The following is a 27,334-nucleotide window of genomic DNA, read 5'->3' as shown; positions in this document are numbered from 1 at the left end:
TACCTATAGTGTTGTTTAAAAAATTGAATTCTTCAATTGGCATTGTTTATTTTTCCAGGTTGATCCACTTCCAGGGCTTGGACTCTCACACACCACCTCTACACCCAATTCTCAACTCCCCTCCTTCCCACCACACCCTCTCTCCATACCCACGAGTAACCTTGGTGCTGTGGGTAGCATTGGCTCAGGCTTGACTCAACCTATCCAGAAACCATCCTCAACCTCACAGTTCAGTCACCTCGGCATACAGCCTCCTGCTACTTCCAACTCTGGCCTGGGATCATCGCAGAGCCATATCTTCCAGCAGCTACAGCAAGCAGGGCTAGGAGGGACTCTCAGTGGGTCTAATACTGATAGTTATCGCATGTTATCTGGTCTAAACTCTCACAAGCCGTTGGGTAGCTCACTGTTGAATCAGCAACAACAGCAGGTCATGATGGCACAGCAGCACAGGACTCCCACTCCTGAAAAACTAAGACAAGGTTTGTTTTTATTATTGTACTTTGAGAATAGCTTCAAATATTATTATCATTAAATTAAACCTCATTAAACCTCTCGACAAGGAAAGTATAACAACAGTTCACTCACCTCTCACTTCTGGGATCTTGGGTTTGATTTCTTGACTTGGCATCACATTTTTATTAAATCTTTTGCTTAATTTAAGGGTTTTCTTTGGGTTCTCTAGTTCTCCTCCCTCCACTAAACCTAACACTCTAAATTCCAATTTAATCTGTGAGTTAGCCATGCCATGTCTTTGATCAGCCCAGAGGTTGTTTCAGGGTGTGATCTGTGAGTTAGCCATGCCCTGAGTTAGCCATGCCCTGACTTAGATCAGCCCAGAGGTTGTTTCAGGGTTTGATCCGTGAGTTAGCAGTGCCATGACTTTGTCCAGCCAAGAGGTTGTTTCAGAGCATTGATAGAAATTTAATATGTGGATTAAGCTTGTAAGATGTATTATTCTTTCCTTTACTAGGAGGGTTTTTCTCTGATTTCTCTAGTTATACTGCTTTTTTTTTTTAAAAAAAAAAACAACTTTATAGATGAAAGTTGTGTGTTTTACAAAAATAATAAACTGCTAAACACATTGCTCACAAGCTATTAGCTATTTTTTATTTATTTTCGAAGCTTTTAGCAATATTTTAACATGAAATATCTTACAATCTTATGGCTCTCCCCACCAGGAAGTGCAAAAGGCTTTAAAATATACATATTGATATATTGTTTCAATTCATATAGCTCCAACCGACGTCTCCCAAGTATGGCCAGGTATGGACCAGTCCTTCAGCAAGGAGGTAGAAGACGAGGCCAACTCCTACTTCCAGAGAATATACAATCATCCACCCAACCCTACCATCAGCATAGATGAAGTGTTGGAGATGCTGAAAAAGTTTAAAGACAGCCCAATCAAGAAAGAAAGGGTAAGAAAAGAAATGTGTGCATTGTAAGGGAGCAAGGGTGGGGTACAAGTAATATTCTCGCCTCTCACTTCTGGGGTCTCTGGTTCAATTTCTGGACTTGATATCACATGTGAGTAGAGTTTATTAGGTCTCTCTCTTGATTTGAGGGTTTTTCCCTGAGTTCTCTGGTTTTCCTTTATTTTCAAAACCAGAAACTTAAACCTAACATGCTAAATTCCAATTTGATCTGTGAGTTAGCTCAACCCAGAGGTTGGTTTCCAGAGGTTGTTTTAATCAAAATGGCATAATCTTTCAAATCAACACTGAATGGGAGCAAGAAACCTGTTTTTAACATGATTTGTTGGCATGTCTTCTATCTGAAATCTGGGTGATTTGCATTTGGTTTAGGTCCAGATTGTTACGTCATTTTGATTGACAGCAGTACAAAATAATTTTTACAACAAGCCAGTGAAATTCACGAGTTTGCAGAATATTGAAAATATCAATAACTGCAATACTCTATTTCCATATACTGACTGTAATTTTTCTCTTGACCAGGATATATTTCTGTGTATGCTGCGTAACCTGTTTGAAGAGTACCGATTCTTTCCTCAATATCCCGACAAGGAGCTGCACACAACAGCTTGTTTGTTTGGAGGCATCATTGAACAAGGACTTGTCACGTAAGAATATAAAGATACATAATGTATCATATTGTACTCTATATTGAAGTGTTATTAAACTTTAAAAAAATGTAAATCCACTTTGTTTAGAGAGGTTGACATACTATGACTGATAAACTTGTGGCCCTCTATTTTTAACGTCTCGGAATGAGTCAGGACTGCCATTTTACATGGTCTTCCAATTCACAGCAAAGGTCTTACCATTTGCAGATATTTTTACAGCAAAGGTAGCACCTACACAGATATTGATTTTTACGACCCTGAATGCTGTTCCAGTCGAGGCTTGAACCCATGCCCTCTCACACAATAGCCTGGTGCCCAACTGACTGAGAAATAACTGGGAGGTGGTTAATTCTGAGCTGAGTAGCACACAACAGTACTAGTCATAATATAAACTGTGCCAGACATTTTTGGAAGTGTGGTATACCCATGTGATTTAACAACAAAAATGAGTACAGTGTATGTGCTAGTTGTTTTAACTTAACTTTAGTTATTTCATTATCATTATAGGTACATGGCACTAGGCATTGCTTTACGATATGTACTGGATGCACTGCGCAAGACTTATAACAGTAAAATGTACATGTTTGGTATTGCCGCCCTGGATAGATTTAAGACCAGGTAACTAAAGATCTGTTTGTCTTGCTTCATGTTATTTCAGCTTTGATAATAGTTACCCTTTATAATGGCTGCATAGATGAAGGTTGGGGGGGGAGGGGGGTGAAATGCATACCGTCACTTGCTCGTCAAGAGCAACAGTACATTTTAGCTGAAGAAACTAGTAACATTGAGTATACTTACACTAATGATTTTAAGGATGTGATGGGGATAGCTATTAAAGGACGTAGACCTGCATCTCAACATCTGGAAGACCCTTGGAAGATATTTGTATTAACTGTGTTCCTCTTGCTTATTTAAAGGTTAAAAGACTATCCACATTACTGTCAGCACCTTGCTTCCATCCCTCACTTCAGGGATTTCCCTTCATCACTGATTGAATACATAGAATATGGACAACAATCAAAAGAACCACCTTTAACAAGCAGAACATTGACACAGGTTAGTCTGACTAGTATAATATCACACCTGTTTGCTGAGCAAGATGTATTAAAACTTCGTTTCATTTTACAGGATCAGCAAGCTTCAGCATGGCTGTCTAACATGGTAATCAAAACCCTTCTGTTTTTTTATTGTGTAATTCCAGAAATCATCCATACCCACCCCACAGAGGAATTTGGAATTTCGGAAGAGTAGGGGGGTCAGAGAAAGAACAAAAATTACAGAATTTGTATGGAAGAAAATTGGAATTTCTGGGGGGTAGGGAGGTGTCTTAAAAAAATTCCTCCGTGCTCAGGGGGTATGGATAATTTTTGGAACTACGCATTCTGACTCATACTAAGTGCTTTCTGAATAAGCCCGCCAATCATGTCGCCCCACTAAGAAGAGCTGTTTAAGATTGGCCAAAACAATTAAAGGTTTTCATTGTTACAAACATTCTATTGTCATGTTTATATTGTTTCTTATTCTATTGTATACACTCAATTGAAGAATCGCTGTCGGGTTCTAATTAACGTACTTCCCATGTGCCATTTCGGTCTCAGCTTCTATGTTCTATGTTTCTGAACCCAACAACAATTCTTCAATTGAGTGTACATCAAATTTGGTAGATCTTAGAGCTCCGACCTTGCTCAAGGTGACAACCTCCACAGCTCTTGTGATTGCTTCAAAGTCCATTGTGGGCTCCTTTTTCTTTTCTATGAAATACCTTCTGTTCCTTGTGTTGGATCACAGTCAGCTACTTCAGACTTATGACCACCTACTCCAAAACATTCTGAAAGCCCTGACACTAGTAAACTGGTTGTCAGCACTTGCTGCAAAGCATGGCTTATTCCATGAAAATATTGAAAATGTTTATCAATGTTTATCGTACCCTTGTAATATTTGAGTCCTGTTACCCTCACAGGATCCAATGGCATCAAGGTTATTAAACAGAACCTCCTTGGGATCAGGCAGTGCTAGCCCAACCTTCACTACTACTGCAGTAGGAAAGCCAGGACAGACCTCAGGTACTTCATCTGGCTCTCCTTCTCCAAAGCCTTCATTAACATCTTCAGGTAGGGATTGATTACAAGTATCATCCTGTATGACGACTTTGTGAGTCTGAAAAATGTCCTTACTCCACCCCCTGTGGATGAAAATTGATCCTTAAACAGTAAATGAGAGACATTAAAGAACCTGTTGAATTGCCCTAATTCACTATGTGCGGGACAGAATCGCCAAATCCAATAGAAAATTCAACAAAATTTGCTCCTAGCAAAATGGCTTAATCTAAATTGACCAGGTTTTCAGATAATTATAATATGTGTTAATATGTACTAAATATTCTGAGCATTTGCTGGCTATTCTACTTCTCTTCGTGGATTGATACGGGTTTTAGAACAATTTTCCGTGAAATTGTGGTGATTTGACCCCGTCCCACGACTATGATCCTTTGGGTTTAAACAATAGATTGTTGAAGATTGTTTTGATGTGACATCATAGTGAAGTAGGGCAATTAATTATTCCTGTAAAAGTAGGGGATTTTCTCCCGATTCAACAGCCTATCCCAATTTTGAGGCTTAACACTAATGTGCAAACAATTCACTCATGATTGTAAGCTGCAGGGTTCCTAATAGTGCTTTAATGTGTAGCCCGTAAAGTCCTTGACTGTTCATAAATGTAAAGCGCATTGAGATGAAATCATTAATAGTGAATTAGTCGAGTTGAATTGTTATTTTCATGTTCCCCAGACTTGACATCAGGGACCGCACGTGGCAAGGAACCATCTATAGCTAATGCCAGTAACATTGATACCCTACTGGGTGCATCAGAAAAGAATGAGATAGCACAACCACCTGAGCATGTACAAGACAAAATACACTTTATCTTCAACAATATATCACAAAGCAACCTCAATACCAAGGTCAGTATTAATGAGGATAGTGATGATAGTGTTGGGGGATTTAGTCAGCCTTATTTGCACTTGTGTATGTCAACATGCGCTCTAATTGGCTAGTATTAATCATCCTATGTGGCTATAAAGAGATTCTTCTAATCAGAGTCAGTTTTGTAATTAAGGAAGTCATTAGTCAACAAGAAAGTAGTAGTGGTAGTGGTTGTGATAATGATGATGATTAACCAGTTTAAAATTCTTGTGACGTAATTATAATAAGTAACAGAGTCTTGTTTTGTTGTAAGTAGATTTATGATAGCTTGTGCGTAACACATTTCTAGCTCATTGTTGTAGAATCTTTTAGGACATTAGGAATCCTAGCAGTCTTGCAATTAACATACAAATATGCATACTTTATGTCAAAGAATTGGAAAATTAGATAGAAAAATAGATAGATAGATAGCTATATCAAAAGGGTGACCCATTCAGTCATTACAAAGTAAAAAAATTGATATCAAGAGGGACCCTATGAAAGGACACACAGTTTTCGAGGTTGCTGTGATGCATGTTTACTTCAGATGGATGGATTACATAACCCATAAATCAATACCCACTTCAGACACTGTGTTTGTCACTCAACCTCTTCTTGATATAGAAACTAATGAGAACATCCAGTTTTTGTCTAAGCTAAGTTGTTGTTCCATTAACTTGAAGGCTGAGGAGTTTAAGAATGCTGTTCAGTCAGACTTTCTGCAGTGGGTAGCACAGTACATGGTCATGAAGAGAGCAAGCATTGAACCTAATTTCCATCAGTTATACATTGACTTCATGGATGCCCTGGACTCTATGCCAGATTTTGCAAGAGAAATTACTAAGGAAACCTTCAGAAATATCAAGGTATGTCACCTGTTTTAAAAATGATTTTTCCCCTTTTTCCTGTATTTGGTCACTGTATCAACCAATCTCTCAAATTATCAGCCATAAGGCTATCAATGAAATTAAAGTCCCTTACCACAATTTAAGCCCTTAATTGTGCTGCGAGCAATGCAAAGGGTATTCAAGTTCCATATAATCTCATACATGCCTGTCTTTTTTCTTACACTTTTCTCTTCTTCCTTTTTGATTTCTCTCTATGTTTTAAATACCATATGAACAAAGCACTGATAGTGGGAGGGATGAAGGATGCACCATGCATTGACCCCCCCTGTAGTAGCACTGCATAGTGCAAAGGCTTACCTTAATATTTTACATTGTAATTATTTTTGTTGATCTATAGATATGTGCAAGGTGGAGTTTTCTTATTTACTATTAATTTATTTCTTTGTTCAGGTTTTGCTTCAATCAGAGAAAGTCCCTGCCAACTTCTCAGATAGATCCTTACTAAAGAATCTTGGTCATTGGTTGGGTCTCTTGACACTGGCTCGTAACAGGCCAATACTCATGAGGGTGAGTGCTTCAGTTAGCTCTTAGATGGTATAGTAATAACAAAACACCCCTTAATTTATAATTATTTTGATCCTCCATTAGTTTGCTCCTTATTATGTCAAGCCATACTCAATCACAACTGACCAATGAAAAATCATGTTACTTTATTCTTAATGAAGTTAATCTTGGTGGAAGGCAATTCATTTTCTCCATTTTTAGATACACCTTTTTGATTGTCTTTCACCCAGTATGCTTTAAGTTAGTTGAGCAATTTATTGTCTGTTGTGCAGGATATCATGAACTTAAGCCTCATCTTTACCAGATGTTCTAACTTTTTTCTTTAGTTTCTCTCTTCTGGAAAAACTAAGCTTGTGTGTTATTGAGAACAGGTTTGCAGTCTTTCTGTTTTTAATGTTCAATTTAATTAGAATGAGTTATTTTTTTGGTAGGATCTTGATCTCAAGTCACTGGTTATTGAAGCATACTTCAAAGGGCAGCAGGTATGTGTTAGTGTTGGTCCTTCATTACTTTTAGTTCTCTAACGTTCTTTGATGTTTTCTAATTCCAAACTGTATAGAGTAGAACTTCTGTTAAGAAGTCAGTAAATAACTAAAGTAGACAAACTCTATTTGGCAGCTAGCATGTTTATACTGAAGGAACAGTAAATATGCGCACATGCTGTGTGCAGTTTTAATGCATGTGGGGATTGGGAGGACACAAGATACAGTAAGTGTGAAGAGTGACTGGGTGCTTCTTACACTTTTTGAGTGTTCTGCCTATCACCAAGTGTTTTATATCTGCACACAGCACAGCAAGCAAATTTGTATTTTGTTAATTACAATAACCAACATGTTTTGGCGACTACTTGACATTTCTCTGAAGTAATCTGCATGTGACTGGCTTATTCATTGTCTGTTTTAGGATTTGCTATATGTTGTTCCATTTGTTGCTAAAGTCATGGAATCAGCTGCTAAGAGCAAAGTATTCAAGCCACCTAACCCCTGGATTATGGCTATCATGGCTCTGCTGGTTGAACTACACCAAGTACCAGACTTAAAGGTAATCTAGAACTCAGTAATACTATAGTACTAAATAGTCAGTACCGTGGGTAGCATGTGATGCTATGGCGCTGTTTCTCACTGCTGTGTACTGGTGCCAGTACTGGGGTGTTTGGGTACTGGGTACTGGGATACTGGGATACTGGGATACTGGGATACTGGGATACTGGGATACTGGGATACTGGGATACTGGGATACTGGGATACTGGGATACTGGGATACTGGGATACTGGGATACTGGGATACTGGGATACTGGGATACTGGGATACTGGGATACTGGGATACTGGGATACTGGGATACTGGGATACTGGGATACTGGGATACTGGGTACTGGGTACTGGGGTCATTGATCCAGATCCTGACTAAACCATATATGTGAGTTGAGTTTGTTTGATGTGTTCTTCTCTCCCTTGCCTCCCTCCCCCCATAAATATCAACTAGTGAGAGTAGAGTGAATCTCATGGAAGGGCCTTGTATGGGGAGGGATGGTTAGAAAATTATATATTTTAAGTATATTTTATGCATTTGATTTTTGCAATCTCATGATTATGACATTATTTTTCGCAGCTCAATTTAAAGTTTGAGGTAGAAGTACTATGTAACACATTATCCCTTGACATGAAGGTGAGTCTGATTAATCAGCTTATGAAACTTCCAGGCCACTCAATCAGACAATGTCTGGACAGAATTGTAATTTTTCTAGTCAAATCTTTGTCTTGCTGGTCATTTGGACCAATGAAGTTGAGCCAGAAACTAATTAAGATCGAGCTAAAACTAATTTGGATGTTCATTATGATTGGTGACTGACGGACTGTTATTTTAAGCCATGAATAAAGCTAGTCGCCTTAAAAGCTTGAATTAGAAAGCTGAGACAGACAAGGATTACGGGTAGATGCATTTTACATGTTTCAACTGTTCAATAAATAATTTACCAGTCAGTCTCACCTCCTGTGAGTATCCTCAAGCTGCAGTTTGTATCAAAAGCTTTATTTGTTGGATATGGAATGTTCCCCATGATCTTCAGCTGTCTCAGCATCAGCATTTTGATGGCTAATTTTATTGAAATAGATTTATACATTTTTTAATAATGTTATCCAAAAAACTAAAAGGCATAGTGGTTTGACTTGTATGAAAAAGTAATCTTGTTTATGATCCCAACAATAAAGTACTCAAGCAATCACCAAGCATTGTCAAGCCATCCCAATTTTTTACTTCTAACAATAAAAACAAGAATGAAAAATATAATTCATTGTGGAAAAGCAATAAATGATACTTATTCATTTGTCTCACGATTGAGGGTCATTTGTAGAGGGACACGACGTTTCATCTGCAAACTGCTAGTCTTCATCAGGCAATGTTGTAGACTGGATGGTCGCTCTTATATACTGCTTGTCAGATTATCTGATTCGTGATTGAATAAAAAAACCCTTTGTTTTTTGGTGTTTTTATTGTAGGATATCAAACCTACTGAACTACTTAGGGATACAGATAAATTCAAGACAATACCACAACAGCTTGCTTCACCAGAGAAAGAAAAGCTTGGTAAGTATTCTGATATTTCCAGATGGTCTAGAAAATAGCAGTGCAGTGCATATTTTAAGAACGAACATACCACTTTTTATTTTTAAGGCAGACAGTCTTTGATTATTCACAATGTTATTATTCTAATCTACTACTTACATTCTTTCATTCAGTATTCATTTGTTGTGTTTCTTCAATAGTATATTTATTCATTCATTCTCTTTTCCCCCTAGCTCTATCCACTACCCCATCCAGTGGCACCACTACTGCTACAACAGCTGGAACACAACCTAGTCAGACAGCCACACCCCCACCCCCTCAGTATGCATATCATGAGATCAATGTGTCTGGTCTTTCTGGTCTGGCACCACATATACAGATCAATCCACAGGTAAAACACAGTCGTAAAAAGAGTAAATAAAAAGTAAACTTAAACACTGTGTAAAAAGTTTATAAGTATACTGACGTTTCTTACATTAGTTATCCAAGTAATGTCTGAACAAAAATGGTAAAAGGTACTTCGATAACGCAGAGATTAGTTGCCCAATTCTCTGAGTTAGGGACTCATGTATAAAGTGCTCGAAAGAGTGCCCTTTACCCCCTCAGACCACCAGTGCTCCTTATTAGGGGTATTAAAGCTACACGGAACAGAGAGAGCCTTGCACTAACCGATTATTCCTGCTCCTATACAGCAGTAAAGTTAAAAACTTTTTTACACACAGTGTTTCCTTCTTATTCCCTCGTTGTTGTAACTAGTAGCCGCTAGTCATTAGGCCAAACAAAAAAATAAGTGTGTTTTTCCTGTTGCAAGAGAAAAATAATTGGGGTCGGTAGGTCGGTTTTTATTTTTTTATTTTTACTGATACAACAGTGGAAATGAGCTTAGTGGGAACCCTGTGGTGCATTTGGGAGTGAAAAAATATTAGGGTCGGCAAAAATCAGGAAGAAAATTAGGGTCGGTCACGCAACAGGAAACACACTTAATTTTTGTTTGGTCTTATTAGCCCTATGAAAGCTATATTATTGACACAATTTTCTTGCCACTCAGCTGCTGTACGCTGTTGCATCTTCCTCAAATTAAAACTGCAGCTTTGCATTTTCTTCTTTCAACTTACAGTAAACATGTTTTTTCCAGATTCCGTTGTTCCAGCAAAACCCTCACCTCAAGCAGTTTGTCCGTCCGTCTATTGAACGAGCAGTACAAGAACTGGTCCACCCTGTGGTGGAAAGGTCCATTAAGATCTGCCTGACAACTGCCGAGATGATTGTCAAGAAGGTAATTGGGCCCATCATTAAGGATAGGAGCGAGAAAAACATATTGTTATAGATAGCAAATGCTGTGGAAGTATCTGTGGGAGAAGTATCTGTACCTATAGGAGATTTGTTGGGTACTCACTACTGTGAACCCCACTTCCTTCCCCATATTCATTTGTTCTGGGGTGTACATTCCAGATTTGTTGCAATCAGTTAATCTGTGTATTTATGTACTTCCAGGACTTTGCGTTAGATCCTGAGGAATCCCGTATGCGTGCTGCAGCACATCACATGGTTCGTTTCATGACAGCAGGGATGGCATTAATTACCTGTAGAGACCCATTACTAGTCAGTATCACTAACACGCTCAGGTCCAGCCTACAGACAGCATTCAGGGTGAGTAATGCAAAACGCAATATAGGGTACTAAGTTCTTCTGCGTATTATCAGTATATCGTAATCACCACCACTATCAACATCATCATCATCATCAAGCATCATCATCATGCATCGTCATCATTATCATACATATCATCATCATCTTCATCATGCATCATTACCATCACTATTATCATGCATTACCATGACTAAGTGCTGTTATCATCATTATACGTTATACACTGTCATCATGCAACATCACCATCACAGTATCATAATCTTTATCATCAATACATAACCACTACTATTATATTCTCACAACCTTCATCATCATCATTCAACATCAACATCACAGTATCATCATCACTATCATCATCACAACTATCATCAACCATCACCACCACTATTATCATCATTTCACCACCAACATCATCATCATCATCATCATCCAACATCACCACCACACAGTATCATCACCACCACTATTATCATCTTCATCATTATACATGGCAATCATCAATACGGCATCACCACTACCAAAGGATCATCATTAATCTGTCATCATTACGTAGAGTGCTAATCAGCAGCAGAAGGAGATGATTGAGCATGCAGCAACCGTAGTGAGCGAAGAGAACACTGAACTGGCCTGTTCGTTCATCCAAAAGACGGCTGTCGAAAAGGTCCTTCCAGAGATGGACAAACGCTTGGCTACAGTAAGTAAACATCACACTCTTCTTTCTTTCAAAAATTGCCTGTGTATTCAATTTAACCACATAAAACTCTTGGCTTGATGTGTTGAGCACGTGCTGCGATCATTCTCCAATTGGTTAAATGTTCTACGCAGACAACCCATTGGCACTCATCTTCAGTTGTTTCATATAAGGCTCGTAATTGACCTATTACGCATGTTCGCAGACAACCCAGTTAAGAGAGGTTCTTTTTTTGTAATTTAAAGTCCATATTTTGTTGTATTGTAGGAGTTTGATGTTCGTAGACATGCTCGTAGTGAGGGAAGACGTTATTGTGATCCAATGATCTTAACATATCAGGCAGAAAGAATGCCTGAGCAAATCAGGCTCAAGGTAAGACATGTACTGTACTATACTTACTATACTACACGCAATTTCACGCTCTGTGATTGGTCAATTTGCGGTCCATAACCAGGATACGGACTTTGTACTGTAATAGGAGAAATTCATTTGGGCCTGAGCCTAACAATAATAAGCGTTGCTTTGTTTATTCCCTACTTAACTTTTCTAACATAAAATAGTATAGATTTCCTACTGAGTAATACGGAACATGGTGCGGTATTGACATTGCTGTTCGTGATGTTAGGGCACTACAAGTCTTGGTCACGGCACGGCACGGATAGGGAATGGCATGGATGTGTGATATCATGCCATGAAGTTGATTGGACGAGCAGTATACACTCAAGGGGTTGTTGCCGTTACCGTGCTGCATGCCGTTTTTTACACGCCTACGAAATCATTTCAACCCGGCACAGTCATCTTTAAAACTTTATACTCATTTTGTCTGTTGTTTGTTTAGGTTGGTGGAGTAAACCCTAACCAAACAGCAGTATACGAAGAGTTTGCTCGCAGTATCCCAGGATTCAAGGTGCCACCATCAGGCGAGACCCTACCTATGCCACCTTTATCCAAGCCTATGTACGACCATGGAATACTAAGCAGTGAGATGAGAACTGAGGTACATATACTACTGGTATTATTGCACAGGTTGATATTGAGAAATTTAGAAAAGTGAGCCCCTTTCATTGAATAAAACCATTGAAATGTAGTTCAAGAATGAGTTTGGAAATTCCTGGAAAACCGGATTAAGGCCTTGTTACGCTCGTTCCTATCAAAGAGGAAGTTTTTTCCTTGTCACGTAGGTATCTAGATCGAGCATGGCATGTCACATCACGGCACGGCTATTCTAGTGTACAGCAACATTTCATCTCTTTGCATGCTCACACTCACAATCTGAAGTGGCATCTAACTGACAATCTTCACATGCGTATTATGAAGCCTTTTCCATTAACTTTTTATCTAGTGAAAAAATTCTCAACTCTTTTCCATTACTTCATTCATGATGATATTTAATACTTAGATTGCGCATTTTCTACATAAATATTCAAGTGCGCATGTTCAAGTTGGAGAAAGAAAATTGTTTCGAAAAGAGAATTTTTAATAGAAAAAAAAGTTTTAATAACGCCAAGAAATGTTATAGATTTTGTCACTTTGAAACGAAGTTTATCACTCTTCTTTAGTTCTCTGATATTCACCTGTGCTTTTATAGTGAACATTAATATTTATCCCTCTTATTCTTAGTGAATATCTGTGGCTATTTAACCAATAGCATAGGATGGAGTTCTCGGAAAGTTGGGTTTACTTCGGTGTAAGAGCCACGAACTGTTCTATATATAGAGTACAATGGCGATGACAAAAAAAATTTTTTTTTAGAACTTTTAGAATTTTGGTGACATTCTAAGAAACTGCATGTTAAAATATGCTAGCGAGGCGAGAATAAGATATATCCCTATGCATCTTCTCTCAGTTGGTGCTGCTTCTAACATGATTGGAACCAGTGCAAAATAAGGGAAAATGTATGGGAAAGTTTTGACCTTTGGTCCCCTTAATTTCTACTTCTAAAGCTTGCAGCAACCTTAAAGAGTGCACAAATGAAGGCATTACTGTGTTCTCGTACAATATTAGCATTTCAAAACTCAAGTAAAATGCTTTAATTTGATGACGTCTCACTTTAGTACTCTACTCTATTTTAGGGAGAGAGTTGTTAAGAGATATTGTTTTTACGTCGATGTAGACCCAGAAAATCCAGAACTTCGGGCCTTAAACTTTTGAGTCATAATCATTATTCACTTAACCCTGGCGAATAATTGTTCATTGTCATTAACCATTCCTGTTGTTGTGTGTGCTCACGTTAAACTATGTCCCACCTTCTTCCCTTTTAGTCCTTAGGAAATATCCACAGCAGACAAAAGGTAGACATTAATGCTCTTGTACAGGTTGGAGAGGTTTTTGCTGCGGTATTCCACTGGCAATGACTCTATTTTTATCGCTATTTCTGATTCTTTTTAAGTGGGGAGACCCTTTAAGTTTCACGCCAAATGACGTCAATTCCTTAGTGGTAGCAAAACGAAGTTCAAGGAATGACTGCTAGCGATGTTGTGATTCATGTAAATGTGGGAAATTGTTATTGTTGCTGGAATTGGCTACTTAGATTTCAGATCATAACTGCTTCAAATCCCTGAACATTTATCGCAGTATCAGATCTTAATTATATAAAAACGAATTCATCTCATAAAAAGAATTATGAATGACATCCCATTTTCGAGTAATTGACGTCAAGTGGTACGACAATACGATTTGCTTGGATGGGAAACGTAAGGTACGACCTGACAGTCTGTTAATATGCCAGTACACCGCTGTACCTTACGTTTCGTACTCAAGCATTATCTGTTTGCTTCTTGCGTTCAGTAGTGACCCTTTGCAAGAATTTCCATTGTGTTTCAGTTTGTAGGGTAAAACATTAATTTGCGAAAGATTAAAACTTTATCTTTTTGTCTTACAAAATGGTCTGCAATGGGAGTAAATGTAAGGATCCTATATCGAGGAGGTGTTGCAAGATACATTCTGGCATCCATTTTGGATGACAGTACATAGAATCCTTTTTCACCAACCAACTGGAATGTGTTTCCCCCTATCACTCTATGTAATTGTCGTTGTCATCCAACATGGCCGCCATCACGTGACCGTGTGAAATCTCCGTACACCCCTTCCTTCCCACTGTCCCACTGTTCATCCTCAAATCTCTGAATAGTGGTGCGTCGAGTAGATTTTACTTGACTATAGAATTGTGCGGCACAGATGTGTTGTGACGTAATCCTGACGGCGAAGGCCTATTATTATGAATAGTAGACGCGTGGACTGTGATTGGTGTAATGCATGTCACGCTTTTACATGACGTGACTGTTTCTATAGTCACGATAAATCTGCTCTAAGGGATTGACCATTAAATAATTGAGGGGGTAGGGGATTGCAGGAATTTTTGTTGCACGATATTTATTTTTCGTAGCGACCCCTGTACGCAATTTTTCATTGTGTTTGCTCGATATTTCTTTTTTGAAAGAAGAGCTTGCGAGAAATTTTTTTTCGTTGGTGAAGTTCTTGCTCAATATTTTTTTAGGATTAATGCATTCCCTCCCTCAATTATATAATGGTCTGTCCAGAATCAAATGCTTTCATTATAATTGTTTAAATTATAATCGTAAAGTATTCAGAACTCATAATCATATTCACAAGGCGCAGGAATATTCTATAAAGCTTGCCTGGTTAAGGAGGGTTTATCGTAGTCGGTCGGTTCATTCTATAATGTTCGTTTTCCAGGCATCTATTCCTCCTCCGATACACGAGGATTTCCGCTCAGTAGATAAATTCTCTCTGGACAGCGGTGCCTTCCAAGGCCCGTTCCCACAAGCAATGATGCCAGAGGAAGTAGTCCAGATATTGAACAAGTGTGCAGCAGAGATTGAGCAACACTTACATGCAATCATGGCTCCTCCATCAAGCCCTCCCGTCATGACCATCCACAGCCTGCTAGACGCTGTGGTACAGACACGTAACTCCAGGGATAATAATGCTGCAGTCCGGCTTCTTCACAAGGCTGTTGAAGGTCTTTTGGATGAGGTCACTCCGTTACCAAGTGATCAAGAACTTGCATTACGGTTCCGTGACTGTCACCTTATTGTGTTACGTGGGTTGCAGGATCCACGTGGGTATGGAATCAATTGGACGTCAAGACACGTTACCAAGTAAGTAACGCAAGAATGCTCATGGGTGTCTCCTGTCAATATCTTAGACCTCTCCCTTGTTTTACAAGCAAACTATCTTGGAACTGGGACAACCATACCTCGTTTTTTGAATTAATCCAAGCTACCAAAAGCGGCCACGAATCTGTTCAAACACGTTTTTGTTCTCGTTTCATTATCTTTTTTTTGTGTTTTCCAGGTTCGTTTGCGATTGTGTCCCAGAGCTAAAGTTCAACGTGGAAGCCATCGATCTTTTGATCCGAGGTCATCTTATTAACATGAGAGAGTTTGACCAACACATTGTACAGGTATATATGACAGTTGTCTTTGACATTTGCGGTTTTGGATTGTCTGGCTAAAACAACGTTAAAAATGGTTGTTTATTACTTTGGAGAGGCCCGACCGGATTCTGAAATGCTTATTTTACGATCTTTAAATTATCTTATAGCCCCGACGGCTGGAAATCTGAGCTTATTCTACAGATATCAAAAAATGTTATTCCAAAATTATTGATATGACTCCACCCAGGCGAACAAAGGGGCCATCTTGACCCCAAGAATCTGGCCCGAAATTTTCCAAAGATAAACTTCTTTATTGCCTAAAGACCCCTTTGGAATTTCTAAAATGACTTCATAATATGTGGCGCGCAAGATAAAAGAATTCCAGTTACCAAAAAAATCGTCTTTACTGAGTCTGGAGGGAAAAGTGCGACTGCTCGCAGTCTATAGTGATTCGAGTTAATTTGTGATGTCTGTGTTCTAACTGTTTTTACGTCCTTTCTTGTTACTTTAGTGCATGGACAATGGACTCAACGTTAATGCCGTACATTTTGCCATACAGTTGGTCAAGTACGTGTCGGATGATAAGCACGCTCCTCACGTATCAGAGGTAGGATTGTAATCTCTTCCTATCTTTGATTATTCCTATGTCGGGCTACCTGTGCTGAGCCTGGTGAACTTTGCCACAGGGATCCCGCACACAGAAAAAGACGAAAGAGGAGCGGAGAAGCTGCTGAGGAGCCTAAGAATGCCTTATGGAATGTACTCTAAACTTTTTTCTTTTGTTTTATAGGGTGACTTGTCGCACACCATTGAATCTTTGACTAGAATGGCTCACAGCAGACAGAACCCTGAAGGGTAGGTTTTTTAAAATCTAAGAATTACTAGAGAAAGATTCTTAGATTTGATATGAAAATACATCATCTTTGGCGAAACGGAACGGACTCAGATTTTGGCCGACTACGACCCTTAAGGCGCGATTACACGGAGCAATTTTCTCTACAACTTGTCTTGAAATAGCGTTGCGACACAAATTGCAAGAGTGTTTACACGCTTCAACGGAGACGCAAACATTTGCTGCAACTTGTCTCGCAACATTTTTTAACGCTGCTATGCTCCATGCAAATGTGTCGCAACGATGTTGCGAGACAAGCTGCAGAGAAAATAGCTCCATGTAATCGCGCCTTTAGGCTCAAGTGAAACATCGAACTCCACATGAGCCGAACCTAATCGAAACAATGGATAACGAGGCGGTCTTTGATGGCTCATGTGAAGTTGGACGTTTGACCTGAGCCTTAGGGTCTACAACAAAGAATTGGAAATTGCTTCAGCTTAAAGCAAAGATGACTTTTCTGAGGTTAAAGAAGTGGACGTTGATCACACGGCGATATGTTAAAATTTTTGTTTCAATCCGCATAACCGCGCCCTGAAACGCTTGAATGCGAGGCTATGCGGGGAAAATCTATTGTTTCAGTCATGGCTGCCGTGTGAGAAGGGGCCATTTTGATATTGGGTAAGGCCAAACAAAAAAATAAGTGTGTTTCCTGTTGCATGAGAAAAATAATTGGGGTCGGTAGGTCGGATTTTTCATTTATTTATTTTTACTGATACAACAGTGGAAATGAGCTTACTGGGAACCCTATGGTGCATTTGGGAATGAAAAAATATTAGGGTCGGCAAAAATCGGCAAGAAAATTAGGGTCGGTTGCGCAACAGGAAACACACTTATTTTTGTTTGGCCTAAACCATGTATTGATTGTTTGCTTCAGGCTGTCATCTGTACTTGAGAGTGTTCATAATGGTCCTTCTAGTATGCCAAGTCATCATGATGTTCCTGATAACAAAGCACCAGGTGGACCTACCTCTCTCACGACTAACGCCGTGCCATCATTCTCTGGATTCGAGGATCCTCCAGGCCTCCATGAGAAGGTAATGTTAATGCTTGTACCAGAAAATAGATGTTTTCTCAGGGCTCGTGATTTATTTGTATTATAGAAACTTGGCAATCCTTAAAGCAAGACCAAAAGCTTTTTTCTTCATACCTTAAGCAGTCATTGTTGAACATGCGTAATAGGTAAATTACGAGCCTTGTATGAAACGACAGAAGAGGAGGGCCAAGTTATTGTTGGCCAAGTCAACTGTAGATGCTTTAGATTTTTAGCTTTTCTCAACTATCATAACCATCAATTGTCACCATCATCAACTGAACACCAATCATCATTACCATCATTAATAAAGTTGGACGGCAGAAAGGCTAACACGTTAAACATACCCACTTAATTTCGCAGCTGATAGAACAAATTTGAAATTAAGAAGTCGAGTTTTTACTGTGCTGGAGATATAGCTTTACCTGACAATATGTTCCATTTGTGATATTGCAGGTTGAATATCTGTTACGAGAATGGGTTCGTCTTTGTCACCAACCCGGTGCAGGCAAAGACAGCGAAAAGGCGTTCTCTACTTTTGTTGCTATGGTAAGAAAATCACTTTATCGATTCATAAGGAACTTTTGGCTTATGAAGTTTTTAAAACGAGATGCAGGTCTCGGCGTTGCTCGTTGACGAGGGCTCACGACTGCCGGCAGTGTTGCCCAAGGATGTTCACTTAGTAAATTGTTGTTTGTCCCGTAGGGTATTCAAGAGGGCAGGAATAATGCAATGTTTTTTTTAAAGGAAAATCGATTTTATTTACAAATGGAAAACTACGCCTTAGGTTTGTCACGGGACGCTTCACTCCTTACACAATTGCGTTAGGATGAAGCATTGCGTGACAACCTCAGGACATTTTTGTAGAAGGCTAAGAAGAAACATCATTTTCAATTCTCGCAGCTCCATTAAATGTTAAAAATTTCAGGGCAAGGAAGAAAAATGGCTCATAAATATTGTTGATTTTGTGTTGTAGATGCACCAACAGGGTATTTTAAGGTCAGATGATTTGATCACAAGATTCTTCAGGATCTGTACTGAGCTGTGTGTTGACGTCACGTACCGTGCTATCGCTGATCATGTAAGTACCATTAGAATACCAGTGAACTTAACGCCCTAGTCAGGGGCACTACTTCAACTGAGCTTTTGCCTTTTTTTTTTGCCGTAAGATCATGTACTCTGGTGCCACTGACGGGTAAATGACGAGATCCTGGTTTTTATCTGACATGTTGAAACCCGTTTTGCACCCTATCTAATACCGATCTAATACTGGTCCAATACAGGTCCAATACCGGTCCAATACCGGTCCAATACGGTCAAATACCAGTCTAATACCGGTCCAATATGGTCTAATAACAGTCTAATACCGGTCCAATACGGTCTAATACCAGTCTAATACCAGTCTAATACCAGTCTAATACCAGTCTAATACCAGTCTAATACCAGTCTAATACCAGTCTAATACCAGTCTAATACCAGTCTAATACCAGTCTAATACCAGTCTAATACCAGTCTAATACCAGTCTAATACCAGTCTAATACCAGTCTAATACCAGTCTAATACCGGTCAAATGTTTTTAATCTACAGCCCAACAACCCAACCCTGGCCCGCAGTAAATGCTTCAATACTTTAGATGCTTACTGTAGACTCATAGCTCTGTTGGTCAGACATTCCGGTGATGCGTCTAACAACGTTACCAAGATCAACCTGTTGAACAGGGTAAGTAAGTCTTTCACGGACCGATATCCGCTCTCTTTTATATCCTATGTAAATGCTCCAACACGGCTTAGTTATCATCACAGCACAGCACTTTCATACGTGAAATCTGCGAAATCTGCTCTTAATTCAAACTTACTCTCAAACAACTACTATAAGTATTCTGACTGTTTATCATATTTCTAGGTTCTAAGCACCGTAGCAACAGTCTTGTTCCAAGACCACGAGCTGCGTCACACAGATTTCCAACAGCTACCCTACCAAAGGATCTTCATCATGCTACTGCTCGAACTCAACCAGCCAGAGCCTGTCCTTGAAGCCATTAACTTCCAAGTCCTCCAGACGTTCAGCACGGTGTTCCACGCTTTGAAGCCGTCACGTGCGCCAGGGTTCGCGTACGCGTGGCTTGAACTCATCTCCCACAGACTGTTCATGTCTAAGCTTCTTCTCAATACACCACAGCAGAAGGGATGGTCGTTGTTTCAGCAGCTGTTGATTGACTTGTTCAAGTTTTTGGCTCCTTTCCTGAGGAACGCTGAGCTGGCCAAGCAGACACACTTGCTTTATAAGGTGAATAATTAGAATGAAAAATATTTTTCATCGTAGAGATCGTAATAAATGATACTTATTCATTTGTCTCACGATCGAGTGTCATTATAGCGGAATAGCGGAACTAACATCCGGGAGCTCCGTGACGCGCATTTTCCAAAAGAAAAGAGCGGGAAAAGTGGAATTCTGGCTACAGTACGTGCGCGTCTTCCAACCGAAAAGAGCAGGAAGCATTGACTTCCCGATAACTAGAGGACAGTCGTGATGAAAAAAGTGGTAAATTGACTTCCGATTACCGTTTTTGTTTCCCCAAACTAACACCCATGTAAATCGTTTCATTTCCAGGGTACATTAAGAGTGTTACTGGTACTTCTACACGATTTCCCAGAATTCCTTTGTGACTATCACTTCAGCTTCTGTGACGTCATTCCACCCAACTGTATTCAGATGCGTAACTTGATTCTAAGTGCGTTCCCAAGAAACATGAGGCTGCCTGACCCATTCACGCCAAACCTTAAGGTGTGTTGAGCTCTTTCTTAACCACAGGTAGCTGTGGAGTGAATTTTAGTGAGATTTGCTTTTTGAACCGGCGAAGAAAGCTTGTCAATGCAGTTCTAGAGGTTGCAATATTAGAATGCGGCTCAGCGCCGAGAAAAGGGACGTGTCAATATCTAAAGAATTCACTTCCATGTGTTACTGAAAATATATTTTGGTCACACTTGTAGGCGATTGAACTTACCCTTAAAGCCAACCCTAGACCCTATTTTTATTATCTACACTCGCTCCCCTTAGTACTAAATCTCCCACATTTTCACATAGTCACCTTGAGTGCTTCCTAACAAATCTGCATGATTCAAATCTACAGGTTGATTTACTGACTGACATCGCTCATTCTCCTCGAATTTTAACCAACTTTGGAGCAGCGATACAACCAGCTACCTTCAAGAAGGTGAGAGATCAATCTCGCACTGTATTGCTTTCTTTTAGATAAGGGTTACATTTTTGTCTCGGAAAGAAAAAAAAAATCTTACTTGTATGTTCTGTTACAGGATTTGGATTCGTATCTGAAGACTCGTACGCCGGTAACGTTCCTGACAGAGCTAAGAAGTCACTTACAGGTAACGCATTTGAACAATTCAACATTTTAAATTCTCTGTAGGACTTCGCACTGAAATTTCTGTATGTTTCCAGTATCGCTCGGTGTTTCAGGAGCATCGAATGGTATTAGTTTAGCCGGTTCGTTTACAAATTCCACCAAGTGTTTCTTTCCCTCAAGTAATATCTATTAGTAATCTAGAAATTAATGTATGATATATATACATTCCTTTACTGTGGATCTATGTAAATGGAAAACGAAGAATCCAATAATATATTCAACAGTAATTTGGGAATGCCGATAACCGGAAAATCCAAGGAAAATCCTTAAGGATAGGAAAGACTGAGCAACAAAAAACTCCGCCACGGATCTGGGAATAGACCTCTTTTCTTGGACATAATGTTTTCCCATTTCAGACCACGTGTCATTCTCTTGAGAATAAGATTCTTTGTTTAAGTTGTAGCCATATTCATGTGTCTTCTGATGCACACCCTTTAAACAAAGAAATGATACTATAGGGAATGACACGTGGTCTGAAACGGGAAAGCATTACGCCCAAGGTTGAGAGGTGCATCTATCCTGGGTCACATTGGTAAAAGGCGTCAGGACGCTTTTAAATATCCACTTCCAAATCCACTTCAATGCCATCTCTTATTACTTTCTTAGGTATCCACAGAACCAGGTACAAGATACAACGTACCCCTGATGAATGCTTTAGTCCTGTATGTTGGTACTCAAGCTATAGCTTACATACACAGTAAAAGTGGAACGCCTTCTATGTCTACTATAACTCACTCATCCCACATGGATATCTTCCAGAATCTTGCTGTTGATCTAGACACTGAAGGTATGGACAATATTTCTATATACCAACCATTTAACTACTGTTATAAAATAAAGATTATGAATCTCGCGTTCTGATTGGTTGGGAGCGCGTGCTTTATTAGAGCACACAGCACGCGCGCGCACTTTCAGCTGCGTCATTCCTATCCAAAATGACGGATGTTGAAATTTGTATTTTATAAAAGAAACAAAAAACGCGTCGTGCTTTTCAAAACACTTCTCTCGTGTTCTGCCAATCCCCGCTCACTTTATGACTGCACAAAGCACGCGCGCGTTTTCTATTTCCATTAATGTTTTTGCCAAAATTCGGTTGGCTTGGTTGAACTTCGGACGGTTGTGCGGGAGGTCGCGGATACAATTCCCCAACCAGACCAACGCTCGGGATTTTGAAATGACTGAGGATAAAGTGCTGCCTTTGTAACGACATCTACAAATGGTTAGACTTTCAAGTGGCTCGGATGGCCATTTTAAATGGCGGTCCCGTCTCTCCACACTTCATCATTACTAACATAAAATATCGGATGAACGTAAAAGAACCACTGAGGTCGTAAAGAAACCCTGGCAATGACAACCCTCAGTGCCTACACTCATTGTCACTACTTCTCATGATAGCAAGCGCTTTTGAGTAATAATTTACATGTGTCGCGCTACACAAATCATACGTCGTACATCATGTTTTTATGAAATGTTTTACTTTCATGTTTTAGGACGCTACTTATTCTTGAATGCCATAGCCAACCAGCTACGCTACCCCAACAGCCACACCCATTACTTTAGCTGTGTCTTGTTGTACCTGTTCGCTGAGGCGAATACAGAGGCGATCCAGGAACAGATAACAAGGTAAGCATGCTCCTGCTAGAATAGAAAATTACAGAAAATAAACTCCCGTTTGAAGGAGACTGTTCGTTCCACAGGGCAATGGACCTTTTTACTGATGCGGCGGCCATCTTGAATTATGGGATGCCGAGTGGGCAAACGTAACATTTTTTTGTGCGGCTGTCGTTTAAAACGCAGGGTGCGTTTTGCAGCTGTGCAGTCTGCAAATTTTAGTTGCGCCGTATTGTTTGATTACTGTAAGGTAGTTCAATTTGATAACCTTTACGTTTTTCGCGCACCACGCGTGCGATGTTTATATTCTTACAAAGGAAAGGTTATACACCGTATTCATTTATTATACAAGGTAGTCTTTTGAAACCTTCACTGAAATCATCCCAATAAGTTTGCATTGTGAGACCTGCCAAAAAGGCTGGATTTCTGCAAAGAGACCTGTAGGCCGTTGTTTTACGTTTCAGCACAGCAAAAGTTAACGGTGCCAACGGACGTACGAAGATATTGTGATATAACTGCATTTCTTGTCTTGCAGGGTTTTACTTGAGCGTCTGATAGTGAACAGACCTCATCCATGGGGGCTTCTCATCACGTTCATTGAATTGATTAAAAATCACCAGTACAAGTTCTGGACCCATGAGTTTGTTCACTGTGCTCCTGAGATTGAAAAGTAAGTATCTGCTGCCACTACTCAGAGAAATATCATGTTCGTACACTTTAGTAGTAGCTAGTATTGCTGAGGATACTTGTTAAAACTCAATCCATTTGGAAATTCGTTTTCTATGATAAGAAAAGAGTGAGAAACTTTGACTTCTGACAAATGGTACACACGTCTAATGGAAAACCAAAAAGAGGGAGAAAGATAGAGTTTTCCAGAAATTTGTTATGCCTCCTGTCATGGCTGCCATCACGTGATGGTGCAAAGCTTCTATATTTACTTTACCTTTAGATTTGAATTGAGTAGTTTTAACTCTAGACAAATCGTTTTTCAGGTTGTTTGAGTCAGTGGCTCGTAGTTGTATGCAACAAAAGCAAGTAACAAGAGAAAGCACCAGTGAAGGACAAGAGTAAATTCATGTACAAAATCGTCAGTCTTCTCCTCCATGATACCTCACGACCATAGATACACTGAACAAGAATGCAAATAGACGATTTTCAAGATGCGCAAGCGTATTAATAGGAAACAGGCTAAGTCCATAAGAAAGCGCTGGAAACCAAAGAGTCATAGGCAATTTCTAAAACACTTGAAGTAAAGATTTTGTCTGCCCAGTTTTTGAGTCTCAGCATTCAATAATGTTCACAGCACTTGCACATCTCGGAAAAGATCTATTGCAGCTTATTGTTAATGGAATACGTGCTCCTCCGTGCACTGCATTTCATGACCTGTAGATAAATGATTGTATGATATTCAAGACCTACTGAGAGACGTCTAATGAGGTATTACAAGCACCAAGGATGGAGGATTAGCCAAGGACAATAACTGTTGATATATACTTGTTATTTTATAAGAATTTTGTATCATTTGCCTAAAATAATAAAGATGATGGCTTGAAGTTTGTTTGTTTGTTTTTTTTTGGTTTCTAATAAAGCTGATTTCAGCTGTAGTAAACTATGAATTTGCAGTGCTACAGAAATTCATTACTAGTGGGAAAACCTCATGGTTGAGACTTTGCAGAGGTGGACACACGTCTAAAGTGTGCTATATGGGATGTACAATGAGTAAGCAAAGAAATTTTCCATGAACATCAGTGTCCTTTTCATGGCACTACATCTGCATTGACACTACATTCAGTTGTGAAGCACAATCGTGCATATTTCTATCATTCTACATGTGTTGCAAACTCCCTGTGAATGACAATTCAAACAACAATGAAATTGAAGACATTACTTTAAGAGCAATTTATTTGTTCAACACAACCTTGAGCATCAGTCTAGTTGCAGTTTGGCAGCTAATTTTGTTGTCGCACCAGCAATGGTTGTTGCTGTAGCATCAAGCAATCACAATGCCAAAAGCTTTCTGTGATTGCTGTCATAAACACAAACCACTACTATGTTATCAAGCTCTTTACCCAGAGGTCTCCCAAACTGAAAACTATTTACAACCAGTTTTTGAAAATATTACAAGAGAAACGTTCATCAAGCATGTACTTTTAAAAATTTCAGTAAATGCTATCATGCTGTCTCTGTAAGTGGTGATATCACTTATTCAAACTGTGTAAAAAAGTAATTGGTAAACATTGAGATAATTGAAAAAAGTATAAAAAGAAAGAATAGCCTAATTGTTTAGGAGTTTCTCTATGTCAGGAGATATATCCTTAGTTTCAAATGAACGAGCATAACGTTTAAATGGCTTTCCATTGCGATCTACCAAAAACTTCTCAAAATTCCAAGAGATGTCATTGCGGCAAACTGGGTTCCAAATCACATATCTCTGGTCGGCCATTAATGTACCTACAGCACCATCTGGGTGTGGTAGAGACAGTTCCGTCTTCAGATAGGCAAACAATGGGTCTGCTGTTGAACCATTGACATCCATTTTACTAAAGATGTCTATTTTGGGAACAAAGCCATTTCCTGGACGAACATACTTTAGTGAGTTGAGAATCTCATCATTTTTGCAGTTCTCTTGATGGCCAAACTGATTGCAGGGAAAACCCAAAATTACGAGCCCTTTTTGACTGTACTTGTCCATGAGCTCATTCATCTGTGAAGAAAAGAATAGCATGTCATTTTGGGGTTCACATACACTATAACAAGGAAGAGTGTATCGAAATTAGTAAATTTCAAGTTTCAAGATTTTGGATTTGATACTTTTCATGTACAATAATTTTGCCACCATATTTTGAATTACTTTTTTGCCATTTAAAATATCAATAGCCAATGCATAAAATATATTGTAAATGCCCCTCAAAACACTAGAAATTGCACTTCTAAGGGTCTCACTTTTTAAATTGTTTTGGTTTGGCCTTTCCCCTGAGCCCCCTAGGTGCTCCTACCTTAGGCAGTCTTTAGTCCCCCCCCCCCCCCCCCCCTCAATCAAAATTACGCTTTGTGGTCCCTTGTGTAGCAACCTCCCAAACATCTCTGAAATTACAAAAAAAAAAGGTTACTGGGGACGCTTGTCCCTACTAAACATACATTTCTTTGTAATTTTTGATGTTTTAGATTGCTTATAGTTTAGCTGTTGCTTAGCCAATCAAAGCCAAACTGCAGAAACCTGGTAACTGTGATGTGCTCTTTCTCATCATTGGAAAAATTTTTTTCATCTCTGAGATTAATTCAATTCTTAAACCTTTTAAACACTCATTTCCAGTCCTCCGCCTGATTATAAAGTGGCTATTTTCAAACACCTCGAAACAATAAAAGCACTCTGGCTGTAAAAACATGGCCTTGTATGCTTTCATCTGTTTCTAGGTGTTCACACTTACATTTATTTTTGATAGATCACATACCTGGGTGTAATCCCTGACAGTTGTGCCTCATAGAGATGCAACATTCTCAATCAGGATAACCTTTCCTTTGTATTTTGACAAAGAAACAGGTTCCCCCTGTAGGTTCTGGACCGTAAAGTCGTGTACAGATGAATACTTAGCTGTGGAACGGATCTGAGACTTGATCAGCCTGGATACCGGTCTGGAGACTAATGACAACTGGAACACTGTTCTCAACATCACCTATTTGAAAAAGAACAGAAAATCATAGGATATGCAACAATTTGATCAGTTGTGGTAAGGGGTGGGGGGTAGGCTGCAGGTAAAATTAAGGAGGGGGCGGGTGGGCTCATTACAAAGTTAGAGCGTCTTCGGAATAACTTATTGAAGATCTAATAGGTGTCTTTGGATAATACGCTTTTCGTTATTGAATACTAGTTAAAATCGCCTTTATTATACGTACTATATACGTACTATGTCCTTGTATTGTAAAAGAAAGAGATAAATGTGTTTAGGGGGCATTTCATTCTCTGTACAGGTTACATATATAAGTTACATCAAACACATTCATTATAACAACCCAGAGTCAGGAAGCTAATAGTAAATGGCAGTTGAAGTGGAAAGAAGCGAGATCACAGAGACCGTAATTGTTGTCGTCTTTTCAAAGCCGATCTGTTTTAGTATATTTGATGTTAGAAATAATGTAGTACAAGCTTAGCTACTGTAACGGTTGGCACGCGCGATAGTGATCAGATCAGGGATCAAACTACCTGCAAAAATAAACAATAAAAAAGCAAAATAAAAAAACACTGCGACGAAAAGCCACAAACACTACTTACCGCTAGCAGGCGCCTTTCTTTTGAAAGACTATTTTACACTTAAACGAGATTGATAAGGACAAGCAAATACTAACATATTCAATGTTCTCCGAATAAGAAGCCTATCATTCGTAGCGTTCTCGTAAGGAGCTCGTGCAGACATCGAGATGCAAGTTGAATAAACAGAATTATCTTAAATTAGCCATTCCTTATCATAAGTTTATTTCAAAAATTACAATATCTTGTGCAATGATTCTTTACTGTAAATGCCTTGATCATTTTGGTCTTTTTGGTTTTTTCAAAGGCATATTTAAAAAAAAAAAAATAATAATGATCGATAAACAGTCGATAATGTTTCGTGCAAATCACGT

The 27,334-nt window shown here is 39.2% G+C and overlaps 2 protein-coding genes across 4 annotated transcripts in view; one reads left to right on the top strand and one right to left on the bottom strand.

Moving 5' to 3' along the window:
• LOC116294578 (CCR4-NOT transcription complex subunit 1) overlaps nt 1–24,267 on the top strand; it is a 35,421-nt gene extending 11,154 nt beyond the window's left edge. For 2 of the 3 annotated variants that reach the window (XM_031702207.1, XM_031702206.1), the window contains exons 20-56: nt 59–482; nt 1,237–1,418; nt 1,956–2,080; nt 2,591–2,701; nt 3,001–3,139; nt 3,212–3,244; nt 4,044–4,194; nt 4,870–5,042; nt 5,727–5,909; nt 6,342–6,458; nt 6,887–6,937; nt 7,359–7,496; nt 8,066–8,122; nt 8,953–9,040; nt 9,253–9,410; nt 10,155–10,295; nt 10,514–10,669; nt 11,223–11,363; nt 11,628–11,732; nt 12,199–12,357; nt 13,622–13,651; nt 15,057–15,481; nt 15,678–15,786; nt 16,271–16,366; nt 16,550–16,614; nt 17,526–17,685; nt 18,138–18,230; nt 18,658–18,762; nt 19,270–19,401; nt 19,585–19,968; nt 20,293–20,466; nt 20,813–20,896; nt 20,997–21,065; nt 21,710–21,890; nt 22,594–22,726; nt 23,250–23,384; nt 23,707–24,267. In XM_031702207.1, the coding sequence (XP_031558067.1) occupies nt 59–482; nt 1,237–1,418; nt 1,956–2,080; nt 2,591–2,701; nt 3,001–3,139; nt 3,212–3,244; nt 4,044–4,194; nt 4,870–5,042; nt 5,727–5,909; nt 6,342–6,458; nt 6,887–6,937; nt 7,359–7,496; nt 8,066–8,122; nt 8,953–9,040; nt 9,253–9,410; nt 10,155–10,295; nt 10,514–10,669; nt 11,223–11,363; nt 11,628–11,732; nt 12,199–12,357; nt 13,622–13,651; nt 15,057–15,481; nt 15,678–15,786; nt 16,271–16,366; nt 16,550–16,614; nt 17,526–17,685; nt 18,138–18,230; nt 18,658–18,762; nt 19,270–19,401; nt 19,585–19,968; nt 20,293–20,466; nt 20,813–20,896; nt 20,997–21,065; nt 21,710–21,890; nt 22,594–22,726; nt 23,250–23,384; nt 23,707–23,785 (5,286 nt within the window). In that variant the 3' untranslated portion in view covers nt 23,786–24,267. The remainder of the gene's footprint in view (nt 1–58; nt 483–1,236; nt 1,419–1,955; nt 2,081–2,590; nt 2,702–3,000; nt 3,140–3,211; nt 3,245–4,043; nt 4,195–4,869; nt 5,043–5,726; nt 5,910–6,341; nt 6,459–6,886; nt 6,938–7,358; nt 7,497–8,065; nt 8,123–8,952; nt 9,041–9,252; nt 9,411–10,154; nt 10,296–10,513; nt 10,670–11,222; nt 11,364–11,627; nt 11,733–12,198; nt 12,358–13,621; nt 13,652–15,056; nt 15,482–15,677; nt 15,787–16,270; nt 16,367–16,549; nt 16,615–17,525; nt 17,686–18,137; nt 18,231–18,657; nt 18,763–19,269; nt 19,402–19,584; nt 19,969–20,292; nt 20,467–20,812; nt 20,897–20,996; nt 21,066–21,709; nt 21,891–22,593; nt 22,727–23,249; nt 23,385–23,706) is intronic. The other variant, XM_031702208.1, reaches the window with a different exon arrangement.
• Nucleotides 24,268–24,598: 331 nt separating this feature from the next.
• On the bottom strand, nt 24,599–27,080 carry LOC116294569 (glutathione peroxidase 1-like). Its single transcript, XM_031702197.2, has 3 exons — nt 26,985–27,080; nt 26,167–26,388; nt 24,599–25,418 (listed from the first exon to the last, which is right to left on the bottom strand). The coding sequence occupies exons 2-3, from the start codon at nt 26,383–26,385 to the stop codon at nt 24,990–24,992; spliced, it is 648 nt and encodes a 215-aa protein (XP_031558057.1). The 5' UTR covers nt 26,386–26,388; nt 26,985–27,080; the 3' UTR covers nt 24,599–24,989.
• Between the last annotated feature and the right edge of the window lie 254 nt (nt 27,081–27,334).

This window comes from Actinia tenebrosa, unplaced genomic scaffold, assembly GCF_029948245.1.
Source record: "Actinia tenebrosa isolate PJP-AT-01 unplaced genomic scaffold, QUT_ActTen_1.0 PGA_scaffold7__59_contigs__length_16204524, whole genome shotgun sequence".
NCBI classification, from domain to species: Eukaryota; Metazoa; Cnidaria; class Anthozoa; order Actiniaria; family Actiniidae; genus Actinia; species Actinia tenebrosa.
This window is presented reverse-complemented; position numbering and strand designations above follow the sequence as displayed.